The following is a 20671-nucleotide window of genomic DNA, read 5'->3' on the forward strand; positions in this document are numbered from 1 at the left end:
CTTTGCACTGGCTTTGCAGCTCTTTATGCTGCTTCCTGCTGCCAATGCTGCTGTTGAACGCAGCCTGCAGGCCTTCCCCTCTTACAGTGTGGTACATTCTGTACACACACACACACACACACACACACACACACACACACACACACACACACACACACACACACACACACATATTCAGTTCATTTTAATTACTTTATAATGTAAAGTGTAGTTTAATCTTTCATCAAACATCATTATTGGTTGTGAATCTGAACAGTAACTAAAGCTGTCTGATAAATGTTACTGAAGTAAAACGTATACAGTAGCAGAAAATAGTAATTGTCAAGTAAAGTACCTCAATACTGCAGTAAATGTACTTAATTAGCTTCCATCCATTAATCCACTTTATTATCTGGGGTTAAACTACTTCGATTTCTTTTGAACATTTTGGGTCCAGAGAAACTTAAAAATATCCACAAATATCTCCAAAAAGTTGACTAAAAACAGACCCGACAGAAACATGTTGTTTCGTTAATATTTTAATAAAATAATGTACAAAATAACGTTACCATGGATACAGTTCGTCTCTTATACAACCACTTCATAATCACCTGAATACCAGCAAACATTCCTAAATCATGATAAATAAACAATCAAATAAGTTAATATTTACTGAAGTTCACATAAAAGAACACAGAAGCCAAATTATATACAGCCGGTTAATGTTGAAGATAAAAGAAAACAGACATTTCAATGTTGATTTTTAATTTGTTAATGAGATTCAAATGAAGCCGGATGGAAAATCTGAATTAGGCTTTTTTCTTTTTCTCTTTTCACAGCTGGAGAGTTTCAGATCTGCAACATTAAAACGTGAAGCTTCATAATATTTCATTTCTTGTGCAGCTGAAGACGGTGTGTAATACTGTAACAAACAGCGTGTAGTGTGTGTGTGTGTGTGTGTGTGTGTGTGTGTGTGTGTGTGTGTGTGTGTGTGTGTGTGTGTGTGTGTTAGGAGTAGAAGGTGAGCACACTCTGGTGGTTTCCTCGGACCAGCAGCAGAGGAGGGACGTCTTTGGACAGAGTTTCCAGCCAGCACATGTAGAGAGCGCTGGACACCGTGCCCTTCCTCGCCAGAGGCATGCTCCTGAGAACCAGAACGATTAACGATGATATGACATCACACTTACATTCTCAAAATAATGATTTAGTATCTCAAAATGACAAGAAAGTTTCTTAAAAAATTACAGAATTATCTAAAAATAATGACCTATTATCTTAAAATAATGAATCAGTATCCCAAAATAATGACTCAATATCTTAAATAATGGCTTTTTATCTCTAAATAACAAGAAACTTTCTTAAAAAAACGACAAAGTATCTCAATATATCAAGAAACTTTCTTAAAATTAAGACTTAGTATCTAAAAATAATGACTTTTGATCCCAAAATAACAAGAAACTTTCTCAAAATAATTACGAAGTATCTCAAAAATACAAACCTTAAAATAAAGACTTAGTATCTAAAAATAAGGACTTTTATCTCAAAATAACAAGAAACTTTCTTAAAATAATGATTTAGTATAAAAAAATAATAACTCAGTATGTCTAAATAATGAGATACTTTCTCAAAATAACGAGAGACTTAAGTTGAGATACTAAGTCATTCATTCAAGAAAGTTTCTCATCATAAAGACTTATGTGACCTTTATTTTTTTTTTCATCACATCAGTAGAAATGAGCGTCCTGACAGTCCTGCTTTTACATTTAATGCATGCGTAATAATAATCTAAGTAAAGAATATGTCATAGTTTAATAGTCACAGTTTAGTAATACTGAGGTGTTAGTATTTTCCTCCACCACTGGGTCATATGACCACCTGGTCCGGGTTCATCCTCAACTCCAGTTACATACTTATTACTTAGTAAAAACAAACATTTTGGTCTCCATGACGACATTAAGGAGAAGCCTGACACTGATAATGAAGAAGACATATCACTTGTTTTTATATGACTTTCTGTGTTGCATATTTTAATAATACTTCAATATAAGGGTGTCCTGAATGATGTTACTACTTATATTAATATTTTCTCTTCTTTTATTGTTCCTGCATGCTTTGTAAAGGGTCAATAATGCATAACTTTGTTATATTCTGTTTTTAGGGTGACTTTGTAACATCTGTCCAGGGACCACAGATGAAAGATGACAGACATATTTTATTAATGTGCACTGTCTTTAACAACTAAAACAATAAAAATACAAAATAAAAGTTCTTACATGACGATGAGCTTCGCGGCGCTGGAGTGTTCCTTCAGCAGCTCGTTCAGTCGGATCTGACGGTTGTTCTGGAAGTCACAAAGAACAGGTTCTGACATCACAGCGGAGCAACGTGATTGGTCGAATGATGTGTGTGTGTGTGTGTGTGTGTGTGTGTCTACCTTGGCCCGGTAGAGCTCCAGCTCGTTGTCGGTGATCCTCCAGGGCTCCTGGGCCTTCAGCCTCTCCGCAGCTTCCTGTTCCATGTCGTCCTCCTTCAGCCTGAACGGCTCCATGAGCTCCTTGAAACTCAGCTTACTGCAGAAACACACGGAGACGTCACTTTATCACAGCGACGCTATCAGTTACCTGTTGTTTTGTTGCATTTTAAAGCCATTAAAGTTATTTTTCAGTTTCATTTAAAGCCACTTATATGGGTAAGATTTGAAAATGTTCCATGTTGACGCCACCTTGTGGTCGATTCAACGGACTTGAAATGTAGGGAAAGCAACACATTGGGTTTGTTCTGATACCCATTCTACCATACTGTTTAAATGCCCTGAAACATAATAAGAAAAATCCAGTATGTCGCATCCGGTAGCATTTTGCAGAATGCAAACCAGCATGCTTTTCTTGATAAGTCACAGATGTCAGGTGATGTCACCTATTGTTTAGTGGATACTGTTTAAAAGCCTTGAGTTGGCATCTTGGCAGTCGCCATCTTGGTTTTTGGCCTTTGTTGTCTTGTTTATTTGGTCGTCACTATCTTTTTCTTTTTTTTTGCAACCAGAAGTGACGAGAGGGTTGAGCGAGGTACACCCGAATGCTGAATAAGACATTAATAGGCAACCAAAATGGTGGTTTCAATTGCTTTAAAATAAAGATAATTTAACTGTTGTAACATTTTTTTCCCTCTTACTTTCTTTTCAACTGAAAGAAATGTTTTAATAATGTTTTTATTTATGCATTTTTGTTCCCAGCTCCCTTTTGGTGAGTCTGAACTTTAAGGGAATATATATATATATATATATATATATATATATATATACATTATATATATATGTATAGTGCAAAACAACACGTTCTATTTTTTGGATGAAAGTTTAAATACATTTTTATCCAACATTCATAAGTGAAGCTTTTAGGATCCAGTGTTTTGTCGATCAGGGTCTCTGGAAACCTGCATTCCTTTAAATATGGTCAATCTTTTCACACCCTTTACATCATCATGTGGACTCGCTGAAGAAAAGTCTTTCAGGATGAATAAATTGAGGTGAGCTGATGAGGAGTCCCTCAGAGGTACGTACTTGTGTTTCTTGGGTTTGGTGTTGATGTCTCCGAGGACGTGGATGTCCGAAAAGTCGATCCTGAACCTGCTGAGCAGTGTGGCCATACTGCCGGGACAAACACACACACACACACACACACACACACACACACACACACACACAATGATGTACCTACAGAATGCACTGTTTGTATGAAGTGTAAACACGATGACAGCTGATCTGACTCACGCTCGCCGGTCGTGGTCGATGCGGTTGATCTTCCCGCCGATGAACACTCGGATCCTGCAGTCGCCCCATTTGCTCCGGTTGGTGAGCAGGAAGGGGATCAGCAGAGTCAGACCTGACACACAAACACACACTCATCCTTCTAATCTCTTCTGTTGACTGTTGATCAACCTCCTGTACAATTTAACATCAATCTGTACGCTGTGATGTATTTTATTGGTACTCTAAAATTTGTTTATATCAATATCCAAGGATATGAAACTATAAATAAACTGTTTTTATAAATAAACTGAAAAAGTTGGACAAACTCCTTATTGGGCTTCAACCTACATTCAACATCTGCTGCTAATAATATAAAATCATTTTATGGGGGATACTGAGTGTAGCTGCTAGAAAAGCAGAAACAAAGAAATACTACAAATAATATATAATATAGTTTGGACTGGTTTAATACGTTTTATATCATTTTGAAAAGTAAAGAATCAACTTCTCCACAAGGCTTCAGGAAATTAAATTTGAGGAAATTTGGTAGAAGTGGAAAATGTATATTTCCCTGTTGGAATCTTTTTTATTTCTATTTTTATCAGCTCAAATAAAAAGACACCCCATGTTCTATTTTTGTGTTCATAATAGCATTGAAAAAAATCTGAAAAGATGATTTCTTACTAAAGATGATTATATGAACTGCTGCTGTAATGTGATCACAAATAAAGGATAACAAGTATAGTAATAAGAATTAATAATAAAAAGATTAATATCATTGTTAATGAGAGCTTGCTCTTAATGATCTACTGGAATTAAATAGTAATGAATGAATTAATAATAATATTTATTATTATTATAATAATACAAATGATAATAATATTGTGAATGAGAGCTCGCTCGCAACAATCTAATGGAATTAATGAAATATTGAATGAATTTCAACCAACAATACTTATAAATAATACAACAAATGTAATGTCAATAAAATCAATAATAATAATGATAAGCATTATTATTATTATTATTATTTATAGTAATAAAATAATATTAATTAATGAATTGAATAAAAACAAATGTTTGTTCAAAAAAAGAAACCAAACTGACCTCCATCATCAAAGAGCCACCAGACGTCGATGGTTCCTTTGCCCTGCTTCTTCTTGAACTGCTGGCTGTTCTCCAGCAGACGCTGGTCGGTCAGACTCAGAGGAGACTTGGTCTCTGGAGCTGGTGATCACATGACATGACACACGACAGAAGGTGAGGTTAAAGAAACTTTTAAAACAAGATGAGAAGCTGGAAGTCTGTTTGGCTGTCCAAAAGAAAGAACAAACACAACGTCCAACAACAAAGTCCTGATTTACATGAATTTATCAGGCTCGGCTAGCAGTTTGCCCCGTTTCCAGTCTTTGTGCTAAGCTAGGCTAAACATGTGCTGGAGCTTTCTCATGCAGGGATAGAGATTTATTTTTAATTAATTAATTTATTTATTCAGGATAAAACAAGCACCACATCCAAAAACAAATAACAGACTTATAAAACAGAACGGATACAAGTTAGAGACAACACAAAAGAATTCCCCTTAAAGATGATGTTCTATAATTAATAAGCTCTGCAGCAGATGAGAGTTGATGATGATTTCACCTCTCATGATGAGCGGGCTGCTCTGGCTGCTGGTGGTTTTTGAAGGACAGGAGTCAGAGTCGGAGTCTTTGGTCAGAATGACAGAAACCACCACGTCCTTAGCGCCAACCGGTGGCTTCTCATTGGACGATATAATTTCATCTGCAGGGACAAACAGGGAGACAGAGAGAGTGAATGCAGTGTGCTGTAGGTGGATGGACGGACGTGAAGAAGGAGACGGCTGTACCTTGTCCCTGGATGTGAGAGACGTCCAGTCCGTCCTGCAGACGAAGGATCACGACTCCAAACTGCAGGTCGAAGGCGTCGCTGGAACACAGAACACATCATCGAACTTTACTGACCTGGAATCTGATTTATAGGAACAATGTCGGCTTATCCCACCAAGTGTTGACTTTCCACGATTCATTTACATAGATTTTAATAACGTTTTTTCACCACGTCACCATCTTTCAATTCTTATCTTTTTGAATCAAAGAGATTTTACAAAGCAGTAAAACAGCAAATGAACAGGTTTTATCAAAGGATAACAGTTTTCAATGTACATTTCTTTATGTAATAGTATATGCTACTCATGTTTTAAAACTCCTCCTAATGTAACTGTGTAAAAGTAGAAGGTCATTTTTTTTAATCAAAATGCAACTTTGCACTTTGCACAAGATTATTTTTGAAAGACTATTAAAGACTTTGTGTTAGTTTGATAAATACATTCTTGTTTTCCAAATGAAAAAGCAAATACTGAAACTGAGACTTTAAATTTATAATTGAATTGTGTTTCCCAAATAAAAACAAACTACTCAATACAAACTGTTGGATAAACTGATGTTAAGCAGGTTTTTGCTTCACTACACGAGTGCCAATGTGCTCGAATAGCGCAATATTTTTATTTTCCTCGTATTATTTTTTTTTTGATGTATTTTTCTAAATTATGTTGGTTGAGGTTTTTTTCTTTCCTTTTTTGTTACAGTTTGATATCTCCAAATGTTGAATGGAGGTTCGTTTGTATTAGCCAGTGGCTTCTTGACCTCCCTTTTTTCTCATTATCTGTATTTTTTAAAGTCTTAATTTGTGTGCAAATAAAGTAAAGTAAAATAAAAAAATAAACAACGTCCTGTAGCTAAATCAAAAACATTCTAAAATCCACAATGGAAACAAAAAAGCTTCTATAAAATTATAAAAGAGCAACCGATGTACGAAGCTAGCGGTAGCTCTTTTATAATATTGTTAAAGACAAATATGTTCCTTTTTTGCCGCTTCTTTAGTCCACTTTTGTTCAAACTTCAAAAACAAACATTTTCTCGTCTGGTCTCTTGTCTTGGGTTTAAATTATGTAAAAAGTTTCTCCCTTGTTGGCCACCGTAGAACATCCTCTTTTTAAACATCTGCAGACATTAAGGTGGCACAAATCCTAAAACTTCAGCTGTGTTTGGGTTAAAAAGAGAAGACACATCCGTCCTTACTGTATCGTGTTGATGTAGATCTCCACATCTCTCATGTCTCCGTCACTCCAGTTGTTCTTGAAACCCATGACCAACGTGTTGGGCTTCAGACGACCCAAACCCACAGCCTGAACATCACAGAACAGAATATATATATATATATATTGTAGTGGACTTCACCATGTGTAATGTCAAGGTAGAAGCACTGGGATATAACAAAGGTAAAGGTGACATGTTCCCTTTAAGAGAACAAAGGTAACCATGGTGATGCAGGGTCATTTGGGGGTTAAAGGTGAGGTGAGTTCACAGTAATGGCTGGTTGATAGTGTGTGTATTAAACGGCAACAGAGGTGTGCAGCCAAACAGACTTTGCTGACTTTGTCATCCCTGCACTCCTACAATATTATGATTTTTCATTTATTTTTTAAATCAGGGAACAAGAAGTTACTTTTGACTTAATATATATTTATATATCAAAAGTCAAAAATAACTTCTTGTTCTCTGATAAAACATTTTTTAAATCAATATATATATACATCATTTTTCTGATTTTTTTTAAATCAGAAAAATGACGTTATTTTTTACTTTAATGAAGGAGATTTGGATTAAAAATAAAGCTGGATTGGGTTTTATCACCCCACAATAAACAAAGCAGAACAACACAATACAAATGATAATAGAGAACATGGCATAAAAAGAAAATACTAAAAAGAAAATATTATAAAATAAAATCTTGAGGAATAGAAAGTTGATGTGTGTTTGAGAAAGCATTCATATTAAAACATATTAATGAATCAAATGTGTATTGAGTTAGAAAAGGAAGCAGTCATTTGGATCACTAATGTCTCTGCATCATTTTAATAATTAATGATAAAGTTTAATGTAATGTGATATAAGGTGTTCATACCTGCATGAGGAACTGCGCCCCGTGCCTCAGGTTGTCAGAGAACACGTGAGTGTAAAAGGACTTGATGCGCTTTTTGTTGAGCCAGCGCTGACAGCGGGCGTGTTCCTGAGACAACTCCTTCAGGTTGGGCCGACGGGTCACCTGGAACCAAAGAGAGACAGACGGGAGGAGATGACAAGACGTAGGAAACGTTACAGCGATGTAAAGAACATTGTTGACGTCACACGGACTGATGTTGATCCGTACGTACCGTCCTGACGTGGGCGCAGACCATGAGGCCGACGTTCTTGGTGAAAGAATTAACCAGCTGGAGCAGAGCGGGACGAGCGTTTGGATAACCGGCCAACACCAAACACTGCGGCCTGGAAACATTTCATGAAATTGGAAGAGCTTTAAAAAGGACTGTCAGTTTTGGGTTTGATGGATATCACAGAGTGGAAATCATTTTACATTTTTTATTGTTTTTCCTGTGCCGATGTGAGGGTTCCTGGACAGAGGATGTTGCATGTGCACAGATTGTAAAGCCCTCTGAGGCAATTGACCCTTGGTTAAGCTTGTTAAATCGTCCAGCTGTCAGAGCTACGTTACCATGGAGCCCACACTGTCACTAACTGCACTCTCTGGATAAATATTATCTTATTTTTAGAAAAGGCTTATTCAGATAAGCAGACAGAAGGGTCTTAAATATAAGTTTAAAAGAAGTAAATCATGAAAACTGGTTAAAAAGGTAAAGATAGAAGCTAAAGTGAAGCACAACAACACCTTCATGACAGAAGACAGTGAAGTTAACGAACGACACTGTTACAATCATTAAAATACATTCAGTGTACCTTCAGTAGCTAGCGTAGCAAAGACATGCTAGTTAATTACGTGCTAAAATGTTTTTACGTAGAAACGTTACGTTGTAGAAACCTATATCTCATTCCAACCCCTTTGGGTAACAAGTACCATTGTTACACAACGTTTAACCATGACGAGCTCTAAATCCACTAAACGTGCCTGAACATGAAGAACATCTGGAACCACTGATGAGAGTCTGTGGAGCAGAGACTGATAGATGTCGGACCCATGGTCAGAGCTGGATGATGCTACGCTATGATTGGCCAGTCTGCGTTCGAGGGATGGGCCTAAGTGAAGGGTCAAGTGTAGTTCCTATTTTGTTCCACTGTTACAAGTTTTCTGCTGCTTGCTTTTATCTAAAGCACCAAAAAACAGCATTAAAGAGATAAAGATTCAAGTTTAAGGGATTGAAGTTGGTATGAAAACCTTCATTTAACTGTGTCAAAACCCAGATTAGGGATTGTACGATACAGGATTTTATCGTGAATCATGATAAAAACCAAAAGTTTATCATGGTGAGTTTTCAACATTGGAATCATCGCAGAAATCGTCACCTGACTGAATTGGAAAAGCTGTCTAGATCGCTATCTAGATGTAGAGATGATTTAAAAAAAACAGGAACACACATGTTTTTTTTGTGATGCCATAAAAACATTTGTTTCTTAACAAAATGTGAGGTAAAGTGATTCCAGCATGTTTAAGTGCCATTGCCAATGATAATCGGGATAATATATTGAATCTTAATTATTTAGTCAAGTGTAATTTTCCTCTCATCCCATAACGAGCCCAGATCCAACCCCGGAGCTGACCTGAAGTTTTTGACGTGGTCCTCGACTCCGGTGAGGTTCAAACAGTGAGTCAGAGCCTGGTTGTAGATCAGAGCCTGAGTGGACGAACCCCAGTTCACATCTACAGGAAAACACACACACACACACACACACACACACACACACACACACACACACACACACACACACACACACACACACACACACACACACACACACACAGTTATAGCAGTGTGTAGATGAGATGATGATGTTAAGAGTCTGTGAAGTGGAATAAAAAAGGCAGTAGAGCAGGACCGGGTAGAGAAGGTTGAAGCAGTGGTTAGCGACATGACTGCACGATGTAAATGATGTTATCTGACTTTTCTCTCTTTGCTGTTTTATTGTGAAATACTGAATTGTTTAACTCTTTTTGTTTAAAACTATTGTTTTGATGCCTAAACCATAAACTGTATATAAGAAGTGGACATAGTCATCGTGACATCACCCATTGGTTTGTGGACTGCTGGTTAAAGCCTCAAGTTCGGCAAATTTGCCGTCGCCATCTTGGCTTTTTGCAGCCAATGAACAGGAAGTGACCATATTAGGACTGAGGAGGAGAGTCGCTGTATACGTCTCTGGTGTCGACCTGTCAATCAGTGTGTAGCCCCGCCCTAAAGCATCCCCTGCTTTATGGTCTGTTTGACTCTAAATGGAGCATCATTTACTAAATGAACATCATGCTGTATTGAAGAAGACTTGAAACTAGAGATTGAGACCATAAACTCATGTTTACAATGTTTACTGAGGGAATAAATCAAGAGAGAAGTAGAGTCATTTTCTCATAGACTTCTATACAACCAGAGGAGTCGCCCCCTGGTGGACAGGAGAGAGAATGCAGCTTTAGGACATGAAGCTTTGGCTTCAAATTTCAGAATTGGAGGTGGCCGCCTGACTTCAAAAGTGAAATAGGGAGATTTTCCTATTGACTTCCATACAGTGCTACTTTTCATGGCAGCCATCTAGAAGAACTGCATTTTAGGGCATTCTGTTATTGGCTTCCACATTGATGGCAGCAGAAACTGGTGGTTGGTATCTGATCTGTCTTTATGCTATAAGCTAGCAAAGATAAAAATGTGCGATGATGAAGTTCTCACCAGGTTTCTTGTAGCTGACGTAGATGTAGAGAGCGAGGACGATGAGCAGAGTGACCAGCGCCGCCCACCAGTTGATGACGAACATCACCACGCAGCACAGGATCGCCCCGGCTAGAGACACCCACATGTTGTAGTACTTGAAGCTGGGACGCCACCCTGTGGTGACGGACGGGAGCGAAACAAAAAGAGCAGTTCTATTATTAGCAAATGTTAACAGACCACGATATAATGACAGAATTATAGATATCTTTAGCAGAAATAACATTTTGGAAAATGGACAGAATTTATGATTATCAGAGTTTTAGTTATAAGTTAGAGGTCAATGCTTGAACATTTTTCAGACTTTATTCATCTTCTTTAATTTTAAGTAGAGTCAATTTTGTGTTGTTATCAAAAATTACAAATTCTTCTCCACAATCCACTCATTTGACACCTCTGGCTTAATCCTAAAATTAGTAATAAATAAATAAAAACTTTAACTTTAATATGTAAACACTGTAATTCTTTGGCTCCTTTAGTTGTATCACAGTTGTTAACATTATTTATGGTAAAAGTGCAGCTCTAGCTGCGAAAATGTATTTGTTACCATTGAAGTTTTATTATACGACCCAGACTTTAAACATTGTTGGCAAACTTGGCCAAAAAATTTGAAGACTCATGCAACTGTTGTCTTACTCTGAAAGTTATCTTTCAGTAATCAACAACAATGACATCTGATCTAAACGTGTCACCTTGAGGGACAAAGTAAGATAAGAAATACCTTACGAAGGCTGTTTCATTTACTACCAGTTGCATGCATGTACGTAGAAGTGTAATCAAGGTGAATTTCCTTTGGTCATCCTGAACCTAACAAATAATTCAAGGTATATTATAAGTCTCTTTAAATTTTTCCACTATTATTTCAAATATGACAATATTGTGTTTGGACATTCTGAATTACGCCTTATTTGAAATGAAGACATAAAGGATACGCTGATATCATTCTGGTTTTAAGAGCATTCTTTGGATGTGTATTCAGCACATTTAGAATATGAGTCTCAATCTGGGGTGTTACTGCAGTTTGCAACACTCAGCCTATTTTCTGCTGTCAGCTCTGTTTGCGTAGATGAAAGCTCAAAAGAAAGGCCTTCTGGTTGGAAGGAGAAACACTGGTACTTTTTATCAAAATGAAAGATTTGGATATCAACAGGTTATTGGATATGCGCAAATATTGCAACGTCAACCTTTTCAAGAAGGTGGTTGAACGAATGAAACCACGGATTACTCTATGTTAATCGGAATATGCACTGCTGCAAGTAAATGGGAATGTTCGGGGAATATTCATTTTCATTAGCCATGTAAACAGCTTCAGAGGAATATTGTCTTTTTTCGGAATAATGGCAAAAAAAATGAATATTTTGTGCATGTTAACATAGTTAGTGAAACTGTGACTTCAGTTTGTAGAGTTTACCCGGAGAGTTGGCCAAGGAGGCGTGGAAGACGGAGAAGTTAATCAGAGCGTACGAGGCCAGGAAGAAGTTGGAGATGATCGGAGCGATGATGTTCAACTCCGCTGAGAGGAAGCAACAACAGAGAGGTTCAATATTCAAAACACTTTAGCTGCAGATGAATTGTTTAAATAGTAAAAAAAATAAGTTTGTGTTTGGAGCCTACCGATGAGGATGAAGGCGAGGCCGATGCAGAAGGTCAGGACGTAGCCACGGAGAGGCTCGTTGTTCTTCCCATAACCCTTTGCAAACACTCCCAGCCCTGGATAGATGTTGTCCTTACATAGAGCCTACAAGCACAACAGCTTTTACTCATTCATTCATTTCATTCATTCATTCTGTTGTTCAGAAAGAGATTGGACATTAAAACTGTTGGGGTGAAGATGAAAATACAGGCCGGTGTAGTGCTAAAGCTTTTTTGTTATTGTTTTGATTTAAAAATCTCATTCTTGAATTTGGTAATTGATGTTTAACCAAAGCTAGAATTACCACTTCACGTTTGTACGCCTCCAACCAGTGAAGTCTTTTCTTTTTTTTAGCCATTAACAAAAATATCCATTCGTTACTTATTAAGACAGTGTTTAATGATATGACTGTTCGATTTATAGTTATTGTCAGAGGTTTTATTTGTGTCTGTGTGAAGTCACGTTGTTGTTGGTTTATCTTGTAACGTTTCTGACCTGGAAGACTTTGGGTGCGCTGACCAGCGAGGCCAGAGCCGACGACAGAGTGGCCGAAAAAATCCCTGCAGAGATCAGAGGACTGAAGCCGGACACCAGACCCAACACCACACACACACACACACACACACACACACACACACACACACACACACACACACACACACACACACACACACACACACACACACACACACACACACACAGTTTACCAGAACGCAACCTACAACTCCTCCACTCCTGTTAGTTTAATGATACAAGTTCAAGTTCTATCTATATCAGAAAAGCAGTCATGGCAATGAAAATTTCATAAACAAGGTCATTAAATATGTTTAAAAAAGGAAAACAAAATAAGAGTTTTAACGTAAAAATTGTGCAAGTTATAAAAAAGGGATGAAATATAACAAAAACAGAATATCAAACAAACAACAAAGGAGGAGAGACTGTTGTTCGCGTCTCATGTGAAACTATAAGTCAACTTATTTGACTTATTTTACCGTAGTTTTGTTATGTAACTTTACTGTACTTTACTAACGCCAGTAACATAACAACATTTTTTTTTTAAGATACAAATGTAGTTACTCTACGTTACAAACCTTATTTTAACCCAAACAACAATTATTTCCTAAACGTAACCACAAAGGTTTGTTCTGTAACCAAAAACTAAGTAAATGACTTAGAAAGTTTATTAAAAGACACAACAGATATAACAAGCCGAGTCCAAAAATGATTGTTAATGTGTATTAAGTTAATTCTGTTTGTAATCAATTTGTAGTAAATGCCCAAGACGGTTTGGAACAACTCTGAGTTTTTCATGGTGTGGTCTGAAGCAGACATGTAGCAGTAAAATATATAAGCAGCTCTGTGCAAACCCAGTGCTGCAACCAAGTAAAGGTTAGACACTAAGACTTTCCTTTTTGTTCCTAAACGAGCTCAATGATGAAGAAAATCCTCTCATAACATAATATCTTCATTACTCAAAGAGAAACACCTACCAACATTATGTGACGTCTGTTAGCATATGAGAGGACGAGAAACACACACAGATGTTAGATTTGTTCACATCTGCTTCTCTGTTGGACAGATTTAGAGTAAAAACAGAAGAGAACTTAACAAAGAACTATAATAAAACAAGAGAAAGTACTTCTGTCTATAGCAACAGACCATGTTAGAGATATCAGTGTCAGTGAGCTGTGTGTGTGTGTGTGTGTGTGTGTGTGTGTGTGTGTGTGTGTGTGTGTGTGTGTCTGTGTGTGTGTGTGTAGGTGGATGTATTCAATGCTCTCATTCAGCTCTGTCTCCGACCAGCGAGAACCTTGTGACTCAGAACAACAGTCACTATTATCACTGCTGCACTTTGTTTCTGAACAACTCTGTCTCTCTCACACACACACACACACACACACACACACACACACACACACACACACACACACACACACACACACACACACACACACACACACACACACACACACACACAGTGCAGGCATCTAGTATGACAACATGCAGAGAAACACAACAGAACCTGCAGGTTTTCTTTACAGTTAGAGTCTGTTAGTGTACTGAGCATGTGCAGCTCTCACACAGAGATGAGGAATCAGCACGATGGCTCACTCTGTTGAGAGTTGCACATGTGATCCAATGTTTGGATCAGGTGTTGCTGTTTCACCTGTGTAGCTCTCATGATATGATATCTGTCACATCGGACCGGTTCATATAGACCCAGCATACTCGCCGATCCCCGATCAAGCATTGTTTCTGTTACTGTCTATCAGAACACCTCTAATCCGGTCCACATCATGAAGTCTTTCAGAGCGGCCTCTGAGTCTCTCACCTGGAAGTCGTTTATCAGGCCGTACTGGCAGCCTCCCTCCTTGCAGATGGAGAAGTCGTAGCCCAGCGTGCAGGCGGCGTCGGTGCAGTTCACCGTGTCGCTCACCGTGTCGTTGTGGTCGCCCGTGGCGTCCCTGACGATGCAGGAGCCTGTAGGTGGAGAAAACAAACGCTACACTCTGAGAAATCGTACTGGCAGCAGAGCATCGTCAGGAGGATTTAGGCCACCAGAGGTTTCTCTTTGGCTGCAGCATTTATCATCCACACACAACATTTAACACCTTCCTTTCCTTTGTTTGTATTTCATTTTCTTTCTTTGGTTTGAATTAAATTAACCTTTAAAGTTAAAACATGTGTGATCTCTGTCCTGAAGCCAGTTGAGCACATTTTCAAAGTGAAACTATAACTGAGATGTGCACAAACTATTCTGTATCTATTTTAAAATGATGGTCATTTTTCTTTCATGTTTTTTTCTTCGCAAATCCAAAGGATGCACTGCAGGGAATGCACCACTGTTTTTTTTGTTTTGTTTCATCGTGTCTTTCTTGTGTAGCATCAATGGACTACGTCACTACTGCATTTCATGGTCAACCCTGTAGTGCAGAATGACAATAGATAATCCATGAATCCTTGAAAAAGAATGCAAAATTATAACTATATACATGCCAGACATTTGACTAAAACAACATTTTCACACAATGTTTCCCATAAAACAATTTGTGCAACAAATAAAGATCTGTAGAGAACCAGTCAGTTACAAATATCCACAAATCCAGGAAAACTCAAATTAATTTGATGCGAAATAAGTTGTTCACTTGATAAACTGTGTATAATAAAGTGTATAATATTACCTGCAGAGATAGTTATTGCCACGTAGGTGATTCCTGTGATGAGGATGGCCAGTAGAGTACCTTTAGGGATCGCTGACTGAGGGTCCTAAAGAACGAGAAATGATGACATTAAAGTTTGTTGTGTGCTCGGGAAATTTACCTCGAGCCTCAAGAAGCTGAAAGCTCTGTGTGTTTCTCAAAGTCAGGTTCAATTTCAAGGATGCAACATCATCTTATCCCACTGAAGGACTGTTCAAGGGACCTGGACTGACGTTCTGAGGATTTTGAAGGATAGGTGTGTTTCCCACAACACCCACAATGCTATGCACACGATGTGTTTCCTGTCCTCCGATTTGGAAACAAGGAACATTTCCATTATTTCAAAATCAGCAGTCCACCAAAATCTATTTCTGAACTAATTTGAGGGGAGACATTTCTAATGGAGTTGCTGAATCTCATATTATTTATTTCTCTTATCAGAACTTCTCTAAACTGTTTTCTCAACCATCAATCATCCATGGTTGTTACAATAAAGACTATAAAATGTGAATATGTGAAGCTCACCGTGAGGTCTCCGGAGATGTTGGCTCCGGCGAGGATCCCGGTAGCCGCGGGGAAGAAAATGGCAAACATCGAGAAGAACGTCTCCTCGTCTCTGAAGTCTGGACCCAGGTTCTCTAAAAAGATGGCAGCTGCAGGAAAAGAAAGACAAAACAGAGAAACATATGGCTTAGACTTTAAATTGAAATATAAAGACAAAGCCTAAAGTTTGGATAAACAAAAAGAGAGAGCAGACTGACAGTGGTAGCCGAAGAATCCTTTGGGCTCTTTGCTCTCTATTGAAATGAAGCTTCCTATGAAGTAGTTAGCGATGGCGGCCAGCAGGATCACCAGGAGGACGATCTGAGCCTGATGGACAAAAAGACACAGAGAAGGGAAGAGATTTTTAGTAAGTAAGGAACACTGTGATACTTGTTCTGCAGATAAAATGATCCCATTACTAGCAAGAACATTTGCTGATGTGTTTGATCTACTTTCGAACCACTGATTGTAACGCTCATAGATTGATTGCACAAATGATTTTCACATTTCTGTGATGAGATTGAAGTTAAATTTCACATGGCATGCTCAAACAAACCATTTGGCTAATTGATCGTCTTATAGCAGGACATTCGGATGAGAGCAGCAACAATGCAAAGAGTGTACAGTCACACTCATAGACACCGTGGTGCTTTGATGCTAATGCTAACGCCAGCACGCTAACATGCTCACAATGACAATGCTAACATGTGAATGTTTAGCAGGTGTAATGTTCCCGACTTAGTTTAGCGTCTTAGCATGCTAACATTTACAAAATTAACACTAAACACAGAGAAATGTCATTTTTTCTGCAGGTATTTGGTCGTTAACTAAAATATGAGGACATTTTTAATTTGGACCTAATGATGGCGCAAGATAAAAAGTCAGAAGATTACCAACATTTTTACGTCGTGGTGACGCTGAACAGAAAGTCATGGAAACATCAAAGTCAGTAGGATTCATCCTCTGGGGACTACGCATGTTTGTACCAAATGTAATCTTAATCCATCCAAAATATGTAAAGATATTTCAGTCCAGACCAAATGCAGCTATTAAGTCAACTGCAGGGCCTTTTGTAATTTATTTTGAGCATCTCAAAGCCAGTCTTTGAGATTACAGCAAAGGATTCTGGGTGTTTTATCGTGGATTCACAGTCCTACCTTGGCTTCCCATTCCATCCCAGCTACAGAGATTCCCAGCAGCAGGATGACGGTCAGAGTCCCGACGATGCGAATGTCGTTGAGCTCATCGGTCATCAGCGCGTCAACATCCTGCAACCAACAACCCAAAGAACAAGATCCGTATCAGAATCGGTGCTCCATAGACAAAAACTGCTAAACGTTTTAATGTGTTTACACTAAAGTATTTCTCACACTGAGCATCTCAACGACCGTCTCGGCGAAGCCCACGACGTACATGGCCACGGCCACGGCGTTGGCGAAGGCAAAGATGAGGCCGATGGAGCCTCCGAACTCCGGCCCCAGGCTCCTGGAGATCAGGTAGTACGCTCCTCCTGGACAGCAGGGATGTTGATCATTGGTTCATCATGTGGTTTACTTTGGGGATCAAGTGTCTTGGTTGTTTGCGAACAAATAGAGCTTTGATGTGAAGTCTGCTGGTAAAGTAATCACTTTAAAAGGATGTCGACTCTACAAGTTTCCTTTAAACCTCCTGATTGAGTCTGTGTGCAGTTTGAGCTATCTTAATACTTCAAATATGTTTGTTATCCCATAATGTTTGAGATGGTTTATAGGTAATAATCTGAATATGTTTTATTGTCTGAAAGTCTGTTGTTAAACGAAAACATTTTCGAAGCATGTTAGGGTTTTTCAAAACTCTTGTTTTATTGTTCTATCATAATCTGAATCCTCTGAATCATCCCAATCTGCTAAAGGCTACCTTCCCATACAATGAAACTGCATTTTTAATTCTGTTTAGAGGGAAACATATTTTCTCAGCTTGTCTTTGACGTATCACAAATATGTTTACAATCATAGTTTGCGGAAATCCATATAGGGAGGATGTCAGCATGGATGGATGAGTCAAACCCAGGACTTTAACCCAGGAGACCACTGATCTTGTCCCAAGTGAAACCAAAAGTCAACGTTGACCTATTGTAATTTATGTCTGTAACTTAAATAACGTTAACAAACAAACCTTTTTTCAAGGCAAACCACAATGTTCTACTAATTCTGACCAAGTGGTTTGTTGCCTAAACATAAAGTAATTTTGTGGCATTTTTGTTTTGTTTGAATTTAGTTAAACACAGCATTTTAGTTGTAGAGGATCATAAATCTGTAGGAGACAGAGTTGTCTGTATTTCAGGAAAACGTGTCGATAAATTAACAAAATCTCCCCACTCATCAGATAACACTTTCAAAATAAAAGCTTGCGTTTGTTTGCTTTCTCACCTCCTCGTACGAAGCCGTTGGTCGCTATAGCAGAGGTAGACAGACCGGTGATGGTAGTGACCACAGTGGCCATCAGAATGATCGCAATGGTCAGTCCTGTTGACCACGGAAGAATGAAAAACAAACAAAAAAAGATATCAACTGTGATTAAACACATAGAACGGTCACAGTAGTTCCAGGTAGCAGTAATTCTCTCTCCTGTCCATCAGGGGGCGACTCCTCTGGTTGTATAGAAGTCTATGAGAAAATGACTCTACTTCTCTCTTGATTTATTCCCTCAGTAAACATTGTAAACATGAGTTTATGGTCTCAATCTCTAGTTTCAAGTCTTCTTCAATACAGCATGATGTTCATTTAGTAAATGATGCTCCATTTAGAGTCAAACAGACCATAAAGCAGGGGATGCTTTAGGGCGGGGCTACACACTGATTGACAGATAAATAGATAACCCACCTTGTTTCTAGCTAGCTTGCTGGCTAAGAACTTTAATTTAGGTAATCTTAAGGCTTTCACTTTATATTTTTGACCAACCAGGTTGAATTCACAATCACAGTTAATCATTTTTCTATGGCTTTAAGGGATAACGCTTTGAACGTTTTCCATTAAAAGACCAAAACCAACAATGTGTTAGCCCAACACTCAGAACTCTCTGGTTTCCTGTCTGTGGCTCTCAGTTACAAGCCAATTGGTTCCTATGAACAAGTAAATCTTTACAAACACTTCATAAGTACGTACTTTTATTTTTCAGCTACTCATGTTTTTTTATTCAAAAGTTGCTTAAACAGGAGGAAATGGGGAATTTGTTGGGGACTATTTTCAGCGGCGGATTAATCCACATGCTCTAGTGAGTAGCTCATTGATTTGTTGTTAATGGAGCTCTAGGGGACAAGGGAATAAGATATATTATATATTTATACTTGGTTTTGGTCTTTTTGTGTAATAAATAGAAAGCTTTATCCTTAAAGCTCTGTAGGTACCAAATAATACATTTACTGAGAAAAGCTTTATTCTCATTGGTTGGTCTGCAGGCAAAAGAAAACCCTGAAGGAGATTCCTAAAGTTAAACTTTGTCTCATATGTACTTACCGATTCCAGCCTGTCCAACAATCCAGGACATTCGGATGAAGAGCATCACACCCCAGATATTCAGCATGCAGCGGACACACTGCACACACACACACACACACACACACACACACACACACACACACACACACACACACACACACACACACACACACACACACACACACACTCACAAGGTTAATCTTGTGTGTCTCACAACGTGATTTACTAAACTTCAGTGGGTGAAACATTTATTTGATCAGATCACATTAAATCTCACAAACACTCACCAGGACTCCTTTGACCCAACCGAACTTGATGGTTCCTCCCTTCGCCTCCTTCGCCGCCAAGGCCGCTGCCGCCTCCTCAGCCGCCGATGGCTCCTCTCCATTGGCCAGACCGTCCTCAAACGGGTCCTGACAACCAATCACAGCCAAGAGGGGAGAAAAGGAAAGGACAAAGAGACAGACAGGTGAGTAACACGTAAAATACACCAAAGCTTAGAAACAAGGTTAATTATTGATACGTAGCGCGACGGTAAACATATACTCATAATCAAACACTGTATCACAAGTTTTAGTTTAAGTTTTGTTAATTTATTTGATTTGTTTTTATTATTAAAATGAAATTTACAGATATTTGTTTATATTGAAGAGGCATGTGTATCATTATGAGTTCACTATAACAATAAGGTGGGTTTCTGGCTGCTGAATTATAAATAAAATATATGAATTGTGGAAGAAAAAGTTCTAAATGTTTGCACTAGTAGCTTTGATAAGCACTTGCCATTGTTATATATATATATAATACTGATGTAATCCATAAAAATGTTGCTTGGCTCTTTACAAATTTAGTGAAATCAAACATAAACATAAAGACTAAAACCTTAACTTTACTTTCTCAGAGCTGATTTAAATGACTAGAAATATTGTTGCATGTCTGAAATGTTTAAGTATTGAACAATAAATATATCATAACAATTATAATAGAACACATTCATACCAACCACACACTCATGTTTAATGCATACTATGTGTCCTGTATGCAAGGAGTCGTGTGTGACCTTTACGCCAGAGTCTGGTGATACTTGTATTTTGATTTTGGTGCTGTTAAATGAGGAAAATGTAGTTTATTTTGACTTAAATCTTAATAGATAATACATGTTGTGTTACTTTGCCTTTTGAATAATTGTTCATACATATAATAATATAGTTCATACCTAGAATAACAGCTCAGACGTCGTCCAACGTCCTGCTGTAACAATACTTTAACTGCTGCGTTATCAACGTACAATGTAGGTCTGTG

At 38.1% G+C, this 20671-nt stretch overlaps 1 protein-coding gene across 1 annotated transcript in view; it reads right to left on the reverse strand.

The window, feature by feature from the left end:
* Positions 1–987: 987 nt before the first annotated feature.
* LOC129101763 (solute carrier family 12 member 2-like) overlaps positions 988–20671 on the reverse strand; it is a 21536-nt gene continuing 1852 nt past the window's right edge. Inside the window, exons 2-26 of the mRNA XM_054611675.1 lie at positions 19657–19782; positions 19388–19466; positions 18302–18397; positions 17264–17403; positions 17051–17161; positions 16112–16220; positions 15876–16003; positions 15333–15417; positions 14479–14631; positions 12646–12749; positions 12132–12255; positions 11929–12030; positions 10479–10634; positions 9364–9463; positions 7965–8076; positions 7715–7855; positions 6829–6935; positions 5598–5677; positions 5372–5512; positions 4835–4948; positions 3749–3860; positions 3539–3625; positions 2414–2549; positions 2253–2320; positions 988–1123 (exon numbers count right to left, since the gene is read on the reverse strand). Of these exons, the coding sequence (XP_054467650.1) occupies positions 988–1123; positions 2253–2320; positions 2414–2549; positions 3539–3625; positions 3749–3860; positions 4835–4948; positions 5372–5512; positions 5598–5677; positions 6829–6935; positions 7715–7855; positions 7965–8076; positions 9364–9463; positions 10479–10634; positions 11929–12030; positions 12132–12255; positions 12646–12749; positions 14479–14631; positions 15333–15417; positions 15876–16003; positions 16112–16220; positions 17051–17161; positions 17264–17403; positions 18302–18397; positions 19388–19466; positions 19657–19782 (2847 nt within the window). The remainder of the gene's footprint in view (positions 1124–2252; positions 2321–2413; positions 2550–3538; positions 3626–3748; positions 3861–4834; positions 4949–5371; positions 5513–5597; positions 5678–6828; positions 6936–7714; positions 7856–7964; positions 8077–9363; positions 9464–10478; positions 10635–11928; positions 12031–12131; positions 12256–12645; positions 12750–14478; positions 14632–15332; positions 15418–15875; positions 16004–16111; positions 16221–17050; positions 17162–17263; positions 17404–18301; positions 18398–19387; positions 19467–19656; positions 19783–20671) is intronic.

The sequence above is a fragment of the Anoplopoma fimbria genome, chromosome 13 (assembly GCF_027596085.1).
Source record: "Anoplopoma fimbria isolate UVic2021 breed Golden Eagle Sablefish chromosome 13, Afim_UVic_2022, whole genome shotgun sequence".
In the NCBI taxonomy this organism is placed as follows: domain Eukaryota; kingdom Metazoa; phylum Chordata; class Actinopteri; order Perciformes; family Anoplopomatidae; genus Anoplopoma; species Anoplopoma fimbria.